Here is a 14,202-nt window from a genome sequence, read left to right on the forward strand (position 1 = left end):
CCAAGCATCGTCCTCGGACCAGCAGCGCCTGGGAGCCCGTCAGGAAGGCAGAATCCCGGGCCCTGCTGTGGGCCTCGGAATCAGTCTGCCTTGTAACAAGATCCCAGCAGTTTGTGTCTATCTCGGAGGGGAGAGGCACTGGTCTAGGTGACCCTGATCTTGACCACGTTGTTCAGATGCATTGTGGGGGCGCTGGCGGCCGGCATGCCTCTTTCTCCCCCCTCCCCCATCTGCGTAGGGGAGAAGGAGGCCAGGGAGCCAAGGAAACAGAGGCCAAACCCAAGCTGGGAGCCTGATTTCCCAGAGCCCACTTAGCCCCTGGCTGAGCTCCTTCCTTATTCTAAGAGAAGGAAACACGGCGCAGCCCCTTAAGAAGTCTTCCCCATGGAAGCCATGTGTCCTTCACCCATTGCCAAGTCTTTGCCACACGGTCCCACCTCACATGCTTTGTCACCCAGGTGCCAAATTATTATTGGGCCAACTCTCATGAAGCAGGCAGCCCCAGAGCCAAACATGGCGACTTTCTACGAGGGGGTTGTTGGGCAAGGCCTTCCCTGGGGAGCCGGCATCATAGGCAGTATGAGCGTGTGAGGTGAGCACCGTGTGAGGTGAGTCCCGTGTGAGGTGAGCCCCATGTGAGGTGACCTCCCCTGTGAGGTGAGCCCCGTGTGAGGTGAGCCCCATGTGAGGTGCCCCCCTGTGAGGTGAACCCGTGAGGTGAGCCCCGTGTGAGGTGCTCCCTGTAAGGTGTGCCCCCTGTGAGGTGCGCCCCCTGTGAGGTGAGCCCTATGCGAGGTGAGCCCCGTGCGAGGTGAGCCCCGTGCGAGATGCTCCCATGTGAGGTGCGCCCCCTGTGAGGTGTCCCCCTGTGAGGTGAACCCCCTGTGAGGTGAACCCCCGTGTGAGGTGCGCCCCCTGTGAGGTGTCCCCCTGTGAGGTGAACCCCCTGTGAGGTGAGCCCCCTGTGAGGTGCTCCCCTGTGAGGTGAACCCCCTGTGAGGTAAGCCCCGTGTGAGGCACAGCCCAGGCCCCACAGGCAAGTCTGGCTTCCTCACCCCACATTACAGGTCTGCAGGTGTGCACAAGACTCCAGAATGCTCCCCACACCTGGTGACCATTTCAGAGAAGCGGCGTGGCCAAGCTAGTGTGTCCCTCTGTGGGGCGTTTGGGTCCAGGTCGCACCACCCACCAGTGCCCAACTCTGCAGAACCGAGTTGCTTTCCCTACAAAACACGCCCACACACATACAATGTGGTTAAAATAAAATACATTTCATATAAATATCTCCATCAAGGAGTCATACGGGGAAGGCCCAAGTGGCCCTTGAGAAAAGACTGGGGTTTGTTCCTTTTTTAAATACAAAGTTATAAATAACTGTACACAAGGCGGCTAAACACAGGGTAGCACGACAGCGCCTCCTTCTGGTCACTCAAAGTGGTGCAGTCAGAAGAAGGTTCCATCCTCACCCACCAGCTGGGCCTGGCACTGCCGCTTTAGTCTTCAAGGGACCTGGGAAGGCCCAACTCTCTATTATCCGGGAAGGGTGGGTTCAAAGGAGACAACAGGTTCCACTCAGTCCAGGCTGCTACTCAACAGCAGGTCAAGTATCGGGTTCGGTGGGGAAGGAGATGTGAGGCTCCAGGATATAATTTCCTTCCGTCTCCCCAGGCCCTGTGACGTCAGATAATCGAGAGTTGGCTCCATCAGTAAGTTCTGAGGCAGCAGCTTTAACTTCTCCCGTAGGCTGTTGTAACTTTGGGATCGCTGGGCTGCTTCGCTGCCCCATCTTTTTTCACCTCGTAGGGAAACACAGCACCAAAGATATCTTCATGATAGCGCTTCTGGCTCTTTAAGGGAAAGCAGAACCAGGGTGTCACTTTGCCGGTCCAGCCACCTCTCATTCATCAGGTCCAGGCCAGGACGAGCCCCTGGGGCTCCCCCAGCTTCCTTATCCCACGTACACTCATGAGCCATCTACCTTCACAACGGTCACGCTTAGAGTATCCTCGAGTCCCACTAGACTAACTCCCATCAGCACCTGTGCCGCTCTGAACCACCCGGACAGCTCCCCAAGCCTGCCTCGTACCCGGCCCCCAAGATGCTCCAGGAAACGGGGGCTCTGAGATAAATACGTCTGGAAAATGCCGCATACTTTCTCCCAGTCTTGAGGAGTCACGATGCACGGTAGCGTGTTAGAGGCTCTGAGGAGTCTTGTCATCACCAACGTGCTGCCCTTGTCTCACTGACCAACAGACCAGGAGGGACGGGCCGGCCTTCTACGCCCGTCTAGCTCGGACCTCCAGCCACCTCTAGGATTCCTTTGAGTTTCAGGACTACCCTGAGCCTGACTCCTAGGCCTGGCTCCCCCGCCCGTGTCCTTGAGCTGCTCCCCAACCCACACACCAGCTGCCGTACCTTAAGCTGGAAAAAGTAGTCCTCCACCTGCTCCTCACTCAGCCTCAGCTTGGCAGCCACCAGGAGCTTCAGGGTATGGGCCACATCCCGGGCCATACGCACATCCCCACAGACATAAAGGTGGCCGTGCTCCTCGTGCAGCACGCGGAGCACCTCGCTGGCCAGCCGCTGCCGCAGGATGTCTTGAACATAGACCTGAAACCAGAGGAGATCGTGGGTCCAGGCCCCTGCTGCCGGCGGGGCGGGGGGGGGGGGTGGTGGTGGAGAGGAGAGGAAAGGGGGGCGAGGGGGAACCCTGCAGTCAGGCCTGCTGGCCAGGAGGAGGCAGTGAGGGGCACGATGGGCTGCAGGGTGAGGACCCTCCCAGCCGGAACCTTGCCCCGGGATCGGGCTCAGGGTGAGGACGTGCACTGGCATCCTGCCCAGCACGGGCCCGGGCTGGGGCCCGAGAGACGAATGTTGGCCGCTGCCCCGCCCTCAAGAAGCTGACCATTCAGTGAGGCCCCTGCATTCACTTCCAATTCACCATGCTTCAAAGAGGCATCAATCAAGCCACTTCCCCTGCCCAGCGCTCTGAGGCCCACCTGCGTACACGCCAGAACTGGAGCCTCTCCGTGCAGACCATTGGTGGAACTCCCCGTATAATTCAGAGCAGAGCACAGAGCGCTGGGTTCCCCAGTTACACAGAAGTCTAGGAGCCTCTGCTCCTGTTCCCCACAAGATGCCCAGCGACCCCAGCACTGTACACAAAACACTGGGTCTGGGAGGAGCCCAGACAGAACAAACTCACAAGGGCTGAGGCGAACGTCTGTCCCAACTCCCCACGTTCATGGGGCTAAGCGCCCCCGAGGGCAGCAGGGACCATCAGCGGGGCACGGTGTTTAAGCATAAAGCCAGCCTGGACCACATCGTCCTGGGCAGGTGCTTATCCCAGGGGAGGGCTTTCAGCCAGCGGGGCACTGGCACTAACCCACCACGTGACCCTCTTTAGTCCTCGATGTCTCAGGGCCCGTCTCTTCTCCTGGCACAGTGAATGCATTGCTCTGACGGGTGTGGAACTGTCTCCGTTTCAGAGCGCAGATGAAGGCTCAGAAAGCAAGGGGCTTGTTGGGGAGCCAGCCCGCACCAGTCTGTGCTTGTAATGCTCTGCCCACCGCATGGGCCGCTGCCGCGTTTACCTTGGGCTGGCAAGGCAGGCGAGAGTAGGCTGTGTGCACCTCATGCAGTACCCCATTCTGGGCCATCTCCAGCATCTCCTCCCGATACAGGTGGTCCTCATCTGGGCGGCGGCACCCGAACACCAGGGTCATGCGGCCGGCCTGGAGCCCTGGGAGACGGCGTGGGCTGCAGTTACCAGGCTGGCCACCAGAGGGCGGGCCATGGCTCAAGGCTTCTCCAGCCCGACAGCTGACTTGAATTCTCATTTCACGCCCACAAGTGTCCTGCCCCACTTTACAGATGAGGAACCTGAGGCCCAGGGCATTCATCACTTGTCCACACAGGCAAATGGGAGGCAAATGGGAGGCAAATAGGAGGCAAATGGGAGAGTGGGCGGTGGTATAACCCCAGTGAGGTCCCAGGGAGATGCCAGGCCACCTGGTGCCCCCTCCCCACATGTCGGGAACCTCCTAACTGTACCTTTGTACTTGGTGTCATGGAGCCGCTGCTGCCAGAAACCGCGGAAGGGGGCGATGCCTGTGCCAGGTCCGATGAGGATGCAAGGATGGGAGGGGTCCTCAGGGAGCTGGAAGTTGCTGGCACTGAAGGGGACAGATGGAGAAGCTCGGTTCTCAGACACTCTGGGATGGAGGCACGCTGGACAGGGGCTGGGGAGCTAGGGGTGCAGCAGGGCGGGGGGGCAGTAGTGTGGTGGGGGTGGAGAAGACAACAAGCTCAAATTTGATTTCCCAAGTCCTGGAGTTTGCTTCATTTTCCCTGTCCAGGCACACCCTCACCTCATCCTGGGCTCCTTTTGAAAAAAGGCTGAACCTCATTGTACTCTGGGGACCCCACTGCTGTCCTCTCTGTCCCTACTGGAGACCTGGCCATACTCTATTGCCAGGGGATAGAATGGAGAGGCCCAGTGTGACCCCCAACGCCTTCTTCAAGGGCCCAGATCCCCCCCTTTTTAAAGATTTTATTTTATTTATTTGACAGAGAGACAGCCAGCGAGAGAGGGAACACAAGCAGGGAGAGAAGGAGAGGAAGAAGCAGGCTCCCAGCAGAGCAGGGAGCCTGATGTGGGGCTCGATCCCAGGACCTTGGGATCACGCCCTGAGCCGAAGGCAGACGCTTAACGCTTAACGACTGAAACACCCAGGCGCCCTCAGATCCCTCCCTTTCAAACCAGAGCTCCAGGGGCCAGTGGTACCACAATGCACAGAGTGGAGGGGGTGCTTACCTTCTCACGAAGCAGGGTACTGGGTCTTGGGGCTTCAGGCTACTGAGCCACGTGCTACAGACACCGTGGTGCAAGGGACCTTGGCCATCTGTAAGGACAACACAGACTTGACCAACATTGATCCCCACCCCCCATCCCCGGGGGTGAATTGTCCCAGAGGATCCCCCTCAACCAATGAGCCTCCTGGGAGTGTCCGCTCAGGCACTCTGTGGGCTTTAGGGAGGGGGCAGTTCTTCTCCCACTTCTGCGGTCCACCTTCCATGCAGCCAGAGGTGGGGAAAGCTGAAAGGCAGGTCAAGAGTGTGCCAGCCTCTCCTTCTGCCACTCCAGAAAGAGTCTCAGAGAAGGAACATGTACAAGGTCACTCAGATCGCAGTAAAATCAGATCACAGCTCAGCTTCCCTGACTCCTACTCCAATACTCCTTCCAAGAGTTTCCCAGCCCACCACATAGCTCTGATGGCAGCAGCCCAAAGTGGCCCTGCAGGGTGGCCACAGTCGCGGCCCCACCGTGTCTTTGTGAGGTAAAGCCCTTGCTGGGAGGAACTCTGAGTGATGGGCAGCCTCCTGAGCATTCTGGTCTGCTCTGACCCCTCTGCCTCCCTAGCGGCCCCTCCTTGGGCCTGTGGAAACCCCCACTTTCTCTGGGTTACATCCTCTTCCCAAAGGCCCAGCATTTAAAGCCATCCCAACCAACCCAAGAAGTCCTGTTTTCCCTCTGAATGGGATCTGGCTCTCACAAGATATACCCCCTCCCCTCTCCCTGTCTGGGCACCGGGACTTGACCTGGGCAGATGTTCTCCAGCAGAGCTGGCAGTCTCTGCCCAGTGTTTAGAAACTGCGTGACTGTGCTCTTCACCCAGCTTTGCCGCGTTACAGGCAACGCTCAGTTACAGAGGGCAGGGCAAGGGCACATGGTTCATTCGGTGCAGGAGCCAAGTCCAAGTGGACAAGGTTTTGTACCTGCCAGTCTATGTTAGCCCGTCCCCTATCCTCTGCCCTCAGAGCACCCTATGCTTTATAGCACCCACATCATGACAATTATCTATTTCAATGAGTCTCTCTTCACTGCCCCTCTAGACGGGAAGCTCTATGAGGGCAGAAGCTCCATGTGCTGTGTCGCCATGCCCACCATCGTGGCAAGCACAGAGAGAGGTGAAATAAACCATCGCTGAGTGAGCGAGTGAGCAATCAAAGCATAATCACCCTGTACCCAGCGTAGATTATTAGGAATACTAAGAATCACTGGGCTCCCACTACGTATTGGGTGCTTTCTCCATGTGATCTCATTACATTGTCCCAGCAGTAGTAGGACCACAGAGTGACGCTGGATGGACCCAGCAGTCAGACTGCGTGGGTTTGAATCCCGGTTCTCAGCTTGCTCACAGTGCAACTCTGGGGCTTAACGTCTTTCTGTCTCAGTTTCCTCACCTGTAAGATGCAAACAGTACCCATCTCATGTGGTTACTGCTAATACATACACAGAGGGTTCGCTCAGTGCCTGGTTCATAGTAATCTCCGCCACACACCTGCTACTGCTATTAACACCCTGGGTGGCGGGTTTTAACTGATGAGCAGACCCCAGCTCAGAGATGTCGAACCGCCACCTGGTAAGTAGCAGAGCTGGACCTGCTGCAAAGCCTCTGCCCAGCCTTACCTCGGGTGCGGTACGTGAGCACGGCCACGGTGAGGTGCACCTCCGTGGGTGTGCGATCCCTGGAGGAGCTGATGGAGTAGTACCGGGGTTTCAGAATAGGGAGCTGGGAGAGCAGGAAGCCAGCAGACACCCGCAGGGACGGGAACTCCTCCAGCACCTCCAGGAATGTGGGGTTGTTGGTGAACTTCCACTTGTTGTATTCTGAGGGCTGAAAGCCAAGGACAGTGTGAGTGACTCAGGGCACAGGCCCCACACGGAGACAGGAGGCTGTCACAGTCCAGCATTCATTCGTTTATTCATTCACTCCTTGGTTCCCTCAACCAACACGTCCAAGTGCCAGGCGCTGTCCAGGGTGCTGGAGAGAAAATAGTGCCTGTCCTGGAAGCACTCAGGCCAGTGAGCAGCATTTATCTAATTCATGTGCTTAGAACTTCACCGTCTGCCACTGGCGGGCAGGAGTCAAATCTTTATTACAATCTAATTTTGGACAGGGCTTTGGAATCATACAGACCTGGGTTCGAACAGTGACTGGGTGCCCTTACTAGCTGTGGGGTCTTGTCCCAATCATTTAACCTTTGTGACATGAGGATAGCATCATCTCCCTCATGGGAACGTCGTGAGAATGAAATGAGAAAATGTGTGCTGAGTTAGTAACTGCAGCCACAGGATAATGGCTGGACTCAAGACAATTAGCGAGAAAGATGATGGTAATAATGCCATCCAGTGCCTTTTGCAAAGACATGGGCCTAGAAAGTTGCCAGTGAGTAATGCATCCTCTCACGTCCACATCTCCATTCATCCTCACCATCCATCCTCCAACACTTCCTAAGGTCCACGCTTATGCCAGGTTTGGGGAATATACAAAGACAAGACACAGTGGCTCTCCTTTTCTAGCAAATTTCTAACAAAGTGCACTTTGATAGCATCCTGCAGATGCTCAGAAAAGTTCAGTTCACTCGACACAACTGTGTCCTAGAGATGGGATGGGGGAGGATACTGACTTCACACCAGCTTTTGACAAGTCTCACTTTGGGAAGCTGGGTCGGATTCCCCCTTGGAGGTTAAAGACCAGCTCTGGGTTCTGGTTCCCCCTGACTCTGGGACCCTGCCCTTCCCTCACCCACCAGCCCAAACTTCACCTGGCACAGGGTCTCTAGCCTCTGCCTCTCGGCCTCTTCCGTGGCCAGCTGTGCCAGCTTTCGGAGCAGCAGCGGGGTTGGGGGGGTGGTGATGTCCAGGAAGTGGGTGAGGGCCTGGCTGAGTGAGCACGGGGGCAGCCGCTTATCTCTGACCCAGTAGCTTCCTGAACAGGGAAAGAAGGAGTCAGAATGGTAAAAGAGCCCCATTTAGGTTTCCTAAAGGGTGATGAGGCCTCTGGGGAAGACACCGTCCACCCTACAGCTGCAGGGGAGAGACACTGAATTTCTGGCTCCGGGAACCGCGAAAGTGTTCATGTGCCCAATGCACGTGCAAGAAAGTGGTGCCCAGAGGTAGGGCTGCCAGGGAAGGCTGACCAATAGCCCTCCAAAGGGCACCCAAGTTGACATGATCCTGAAAAATCAACTATGCACCAGAGTTCAGTCCCTCTCTGGTTCAGACCTGAACTTTAGCAAAACCCCCATAGGTGAACTATAGACTCACAGTGACTAAATTCACCAAAGACTGATGTACACTCCAGGGACTAGTTACTCATTTAGAGAAAAGCCCATGACTGCAGTCCCCTCGGGCTATACCAAGAGGTATCAGGTGAGCAGCAAATCACCCCAAAGTGTCAAGTCTCAAGGAGTCCCAAGAGGCAGTATGGAGGGCAGTCACAGTGTGGACCCTAGAGCCAGTAGACATGGGTTTGAACTCCGGCTGTTCACTTATTAGCTAGGTGACTGAAGCCTCTGAGCCTTGGGTTCTACTTCTGTAAAATGGATGTGATAACACAATCTGTCTCATTGGGTTTGTACGAGCATTGAACGGAATAGCGTATATGTAACAGTAGAGTGTCTGGTACGCGCATGCTCAATATTAGGTAAAAATATTAGTATTAAGTTATTTCATCCAGACCCAAGGCCTGATGAACCACATCAGTCTTCCTACAGTCATAAGGACACCTCTGTCTCCTCACACCTGGGTTTCAGGAGTGTCCGCATTTCTCCTGGACAGTGGGAGACCATGCCACACTTTTCTTCTCCGATCCCCACTCTCCTTTTGCAGCCGCTCTCTTTAGGGGTACACATTCTTTGGAAGCAAGATTATCACCAAGGCCAGAGAGCTATTCCTATGGGCTGGGAGGCTCGTGGTTGTTGATTTCGTTAGCGTCTCTCTCCTAGTACCTGTCGCCCCCATGCTGTGCTCCCCACACAGACTGGGCCTCACCGTACACAGGACGGGGTGCTCCAGGCCCTCCCTAGGACAGCGTCTTCTCCCAGGTGAGGACGGCCAGGAGGGGTCTCACTGTCTGGGTCACCTACAGCCTGCCCCTGTCTACGGGCCAAGTCAGGTTGGGATTAATGAGACCCTCAGTGGGTGAACAGTAGGACATTAGAATGCTGTGAACTTGCAAGAGGGATTTGCAATTTGGGATCCAAGGAGACTCTCAGGGCATATGTAATCCCTTGTCTGAACTTCTGGACAAACGTTCATGAGCCTGTAGGAAATGGACTGTGTTTATTTGGTGCCAGGAATTGTGGTGAAGGCTGCACGTGCATTACTCATTTGGTCTTTACTACGACCTCACGAGAAAGGCTCTCTCATCTCCATTTTAGAGATAAAGAAATAAAGCCTCGAGACGTTGACTCATAGGCCCAAGACCACGCAGCTAGTAAGTGATGGCTCAGGGACTCGAACCTTCAAAGACCAGCATTTTTACACTGTTCCCACATTTCTCCATTATGTCGTCAGGCAAACTGCACACACGTTTACTGTGAAGCCTGAAGAGACAAGGCATATAAAATGCTGGCGTCTAGTAATTACCCAACAAATACCACCTGCTACTGTGATGATGATGATGATGATGATGGTGATGAAGAATATTCCTGCCTATCTGCTTCCTGTACTAGGTAGTGAGCTTTCTGAGTGTGGACACAGAGTCTCACTCATTTCTGTAGCCCAGGGCCTGCCTAGTATATAGATGCGATCAACCAGTTAAATTTTTGATGCAAAAATAAATCAATCCATCGATTAACAAAAAAGTGGCTGGGTCAGCAAAAGAGTGACGGGAATGAGACTCCCCAGCCTCTGGGGTTGGGCAAGAGCCCCAAAGAAGTATCCCTTCTGTTCCAAAGCTGCAGTAGCACGGGCTTGGGTGGCCTACCCACTCAGCAGGAAGGACGGGGTTAGGTGCTCACAGTGCAGACGTGGGACCAGACCATCTGGGGAGTTGGGGGGTGTCAGGGGGAGGGGGTGGGATGCTGGGGCCACCGTGCAGAGGTCTCACCGTTCTCACTGAGGATCTCCAGGTGCACAGGCTGGTGGGGTGAGGGGCCGTCTACCACTCTTTCCAAGATGCCTTGCACCAGGGCCAGCTGGTTGCTGGGGCAAACCCCGAGGTGCTCTCCAGGCAAGTAGCTCAGCCCGCGGCTGTCCTCACAGGAGAGCTCCACCAGGAGGGTGGTGCGGCTGGGGAAGGGAAAAAGAAGTCTCTGGTGACGCCACCAGGATTTCCTCCAGAGCTCCCTGATGGGCGGGCCGGCTTCCCCAGGAAATGTGCCCTCTTTCATTTTCCTGCTCAGTTCTGGGAGCATGGGTCAGATCAGGTTGCTGGTATCCCCTGGAGCTGGGGTGGTCAAGAGGGCCTGGGACCCACCAGGCCTGGGGTTTCTCTGTGGGGAGAGGGTGGGCAGCCCCCTTCCTGGGCAGCACTCCCGAGCCCACCTGGGCTTGACCACACCTTCCACCTAAAGAAAGCACCCCCCTGGGATATCTGCTGGCATTTAGGACAAACTCTTCCTTATCCCCAGCGCAGATATGGCTCTTACTAGAACAAAGCCCAGTATTCCTAATGAATGGGGGAGGACAGCACAGATGAACAAAACCTACAAGGAATCCATGACACTCGTTTCTCCCAAAGAGGAAATGTCCTTCCCTGCCAAGAATTTTCCTGAAAGTTCTTAAGAGCCAAATGGTTTGAGTTTCTCTTGCCCTCCACCTTTGGTGAAAGGGTTTAGTGACAAAGGACCGGTAGTAAAGCAGGTGCCTAGTTCTCAAGCTGGAAAACCAGCCTGTGGTTAATAGAGACCAGTGCTAAAGGCACCAAGGTTACAGGGGTCACCAGCCAAGCCAGTCCTACTGATGGCATTGCGATTAATGCCAGTGCATACTTCTCTCCTTTCAAAGACTGACTTGCTCCGGTCTGGCCTTCATTAAATTAAACTTGTGGACATCCCCCATGCAGCCCCGCGGCCTCCCCTACCTGGACTGGGGACTCTGTAGATTCCGCTGTGATTTCAGCCTCAGGGTGAACACCTTCTTGGCGTGCATACTGCTGAGGGCTGTGGGGGACAGAGATGATGAAGTGGCGGAGACGCTCTTAAGCATTGGTGGGGGGCAGCCTCCCCGAGTCTGAGTCCGTTATGCCTGGACACCACCCCTGGGGTGTCCCACCGTGATGGCAGCGGGGGGGGGGTTCTTTTGCTGTTTGCCTGCCATGTTTCTGAATCACAAATAAAGGCACTTGGTCTGGCAGGGGTGTTTGTGCTGCTGCTAGGTGTGGGGGGGATGCATTAGGAGCCCACATAGGGGCATTTCTAGGCCATCCCCAGAGCCGGGCATCTGCAGGAGAGCATAGTTGAAGTTGGGGGTGTCCTAAACATGCAGAAAGCTCCACAACTACTGTACTTATGGTACAAGGAGAGAGGAATCATGGAGGCCCAGCATCCAGAAGGCACCGTCACAAGTTCACGTCCGGCAGCCTGGGATCGGCTCCACGAGATGTTTACAGCACTTGGCTGCTGTCAGAGCCGGACAGCGGGGACTCAAATCCCAGCCTGGCCACATGCCAGCAACCTGCTTCCCCTCCCTGAACTTTAGTTTCTTTGTGCCCTTCTTTTTTTTGTTGTTTTTAAGTAATCTCCGCACCCAACATGGGGCTCGAACTCAGAACCCAGAGATCAAGAGTCGGATGCCCCCATCAACTGAGCCAGCCAGGCACCCCGGTCCTTGTGCCCTTCTTGCAAGGTGAGTGTTTGGGCTCACTCAGAGCAGGCGGGCGAGGAGCCCAGCACAGTGCCTGGCACACAGGAGGCCCTGTGCTGGCTCCCCTCTCTCTCTACCACCCACCCAGGGCTTCCTCCTGAGACAGCCTCCCTCAGAGATGAAGCACGCTCTCCAGCCTAGCACCCAGCAGGCTCTCGGATCGAACGAGAGAGAGAGGCCTGGCAGCCCTCCGTCAGCTGCCTCTGTTCAGAGGGTCCTAGTGGTCTCCTCAACCGCAGAGACCTCCACCCTGGCAGGAAGGGCCACGGACCCCGTGCGGCACGGCGCGGCAGGTACCTCTCTCGAGGTCCAGAGGCTGCGAGTCCTGCACGAGCCTGTAGTGCTGTGGGTCCCATGTCACGTTGCAGGTGTAGAGCCTGGGGATCTGAATGCGGTGTTTGCCTCGCACCTCGAACGTCTCACAGGCCGCCTGGAAGAAGATGGGGCAGACCGGTGTCAACCACAGTCACTGTCATCCTCAGCAACATCATCACCAACGACGGGGCCACCGCTTTGTACGTCCTTACAAATCGGTTAAGCGCTTCCTATAATGACTAAGCATGTTCGGACTGGGCCGCTGTGAGGACTCAGAGAGGAGGCCGGGCTCGGCACACAGGTGCCACGGCTATTCGCACGGATGCTCATACGGACAGGATCTCGTTTTACCTGCACGCCCACCCCTGAGATTGGATCACTCCCGTGCTCCTGGTGTGGAGTCACGTGGAGGCAGTGCGGGCCTGGGAGCCAGGTCTGCCCCGACTCAAGCTGGGGCTCTAAGTACCGCTGCTGCGTGAAATGCTCTGCTTACTTGAGGAGGTTTTTTGTTCTTTAAGATTTTTTAAATTTGAGAGAGAGAGAGAGTGCAGGGAGGGGCAGAGGGAGGGAGAGAGAGAATCCCAAGCAGACTCCCTGCTGAGAATGGAGCCCAATGCCGGGCTTGATCCCATGACCTTGAGATTATGACCTGAGCTGAAACCAAGAGTCCGACGCTTAACGGACTGAGCCACCCAGGAGCCCCAGTGAGGAGTTCTTTAAATCAGGGGCATCGGGCCACAGGCAGCAAAGCTCTGCTGAGATTCCGACACAGGTCCAAAGGACTTCACTGCATAGTCCCTGTCCCCAGGCTCTCTGTGGCTGGAAGACTGAAACAACGCTAAGTCATCAAGAGGTGACCTGGACAGTTAGAGGGGGAAGATCTTAAACCGAAGCTCCCGGAGGATGGGAGGTATCTCAGCCCTCTTCCCCCACCCAGGGACACAAGTGGAGTTCTGGGGGCTGAGGGAGTGCAGCAGTGACCTGAGCCTTCAGGCCACACCTAGGACCGAGCCTGTAGGACTAGGCAGGGGTCATGCCACCCAGAATGCCCAGCATAGATGTCCTGGGCAGGAATGGGCTGTGGCCTCCCTGTCCCCGCTGTGGAGGCAGCTCCCGCTAAGAACTGACCTTAAAGGTTTGCACGGCCCAGCTGCGGAAGGCTTCCTCCTGCCCACTGAGCTCGTCCCCTTCCCCTGTTGGGGCAAGCTGAGAGGCCCCCAGATGGGACAGCTTCTGGTCGATGTCATGAGCAAAGGCACAGAACTGAGGGTACATGCTGGAGCCGAGGCCGAACACGGCATACCTGCCCGAGGAGGACACACACACGAAGACTGGAGTGAGCCCACCCATGTAAGCATCATGGAGCACGACCGGCCCGAAAGCCAGCCTCCAACACTTCCACTCCTGCTGGACACAGGACCGGTCAGTACATGCCATCTTCGGGTCCTCTCCAGCTCCCGAGCCTCATCACCAACTCCCGGGACCAATCCCATGCTTGGCCTGCAGACCTGTGTGAGGGACTTGGTTTTCCTGGCTTGACCCTCAACACACTCCGAGGACAGGCTCTCTCTGTGCCTGGACATCTTGGAAAAGACCCCCTTATACACAACAAATACCCTCCCTGGAACCGGGGTCCCAGAACGTGTAGGTCCATAAGGCAGGGCTCGGACAAGTGGGAGTGGGAAAAAGCCTTACCTGAACTTGTTGGTAAGCTCTTTCAGCAAGAAGAGAGATTTTTTCAGTTTCTAGAAAGAGAGAGAACCACAGAGTTCTCAGGACAAGATTCATAAAAGCACTGCTTTTACTTTTTTTCTGGTGGGCCCACTTCAAAACTGGCCACATCTGGCAGGAGAAGGCTCAAGGTCCACAAACGAAAGTTGGTTTATGTGTGGGGCCCGTTGGCCGGGGCTCAGGGACAAGTTGAGCCTTAGGAAGTCATGTGGGCCTGACCCTTGGTGTAGCCCAGCTCTGGTAGAGAGGGGGCCTGGCATCTCCAGAGGGTCTTCTATCTACTGGGGCATGAGCCTCTCTTCCTGTTTGAACCTGGTAACAATGACGACTGGCCCCGTGCTCTCTAAGGTAACTCTAATTTCCAAGGAACTCAAGAGAATTTTAGGTGGAATGTGACCCCGCAGAAATAGTGTTAAATCACATGGTAGGAAAGTATTCTCTTTTCTGTAATTTTTTAAAAGTTATTCCTGTTTCTATTATTATGCTTGTCTTTACGAAAA

The 14,202-nt window shown here is 55.7% G+C and overlaps 1 protein-coding gene across 1 annotated transcript in view; it reads right to left on the minus strand.

The window, feature by feature from the left end:
• Positions 1 to 1,250: 1,250 nt before the first annotated feature.
• The window catches only part of NOS2 (nitric oxide synthase 2), a 32,978-nt gene continuing 20,026 nt past the window's right edge, over positions 1,251 to 14,202 (minus strand). The window contains exons 15-26 of the mRNA XM_026517685.4: positions 13,667 to 13,716; positions 13,100 to 13,274; positions 11,954 to 12,086; positions 10,875 to 10,953; positions 9,900 to 10,081; positions 7,612 to 7,775; positions 6,473 to 6,680; positions 4,817 to 4,904; positions 4,054 to 4,175; positions 3,594 to 3,742; positions 2,416 to 2,610; positions 1,251 to 1,847 (exon numbers count right to left, since the gene is read on the minus strand). Of these exons, the coding sequence (XP_026373470.3) occupies positions 1,728 to 1,847; positions 2,416 to 2,610; positions 3,594 to 3,742; positions 4,054 to 4,175; positions 4,817 to 4,904; positions 6,473 to 6,680; positions 7,612 to 7,775; positions 9,900 to 10,081; positions 10,875 to 10,953; positions 11,954 to 12,086; positions 13,100 to 13,274; positions 13,667 to 13,716 (1,665 nt within the window). The 3' untranslated portion in view covers positions 1,251 to 1,727. The remainder of the gene's footprint in view (positions 1,848 to 2,415; positions 2,611 to 3,593; positions 3,743 to 4,053; positions 4,176 to 4,816; positions 4,905 to 6,472; positions 6,681 to 7,611; positions 7,776 to 9,899; positions 10,082 to 10,874; positions 10,954 to 11,953; positions 12,087 to 13,099; positions 13,275 to 13,666; positions 13,717 to 14,202) is intronic.

This window comes from Ursus arctos, unplaced genomic scaffold (genome assembly GCF_023065955.2).
Source record: "Ursus arctos isolate Adak ecotype North America unplaced genomic scaffold, UrsArc2.0 scaffold_24, whole genome shotgun sequence".
Taxonomy (NCBI): Eukaryota; Metazoa; Chordata; class Mammalia; order Carnivora; family Ursidae; genus Ursus; species Ursus arctos.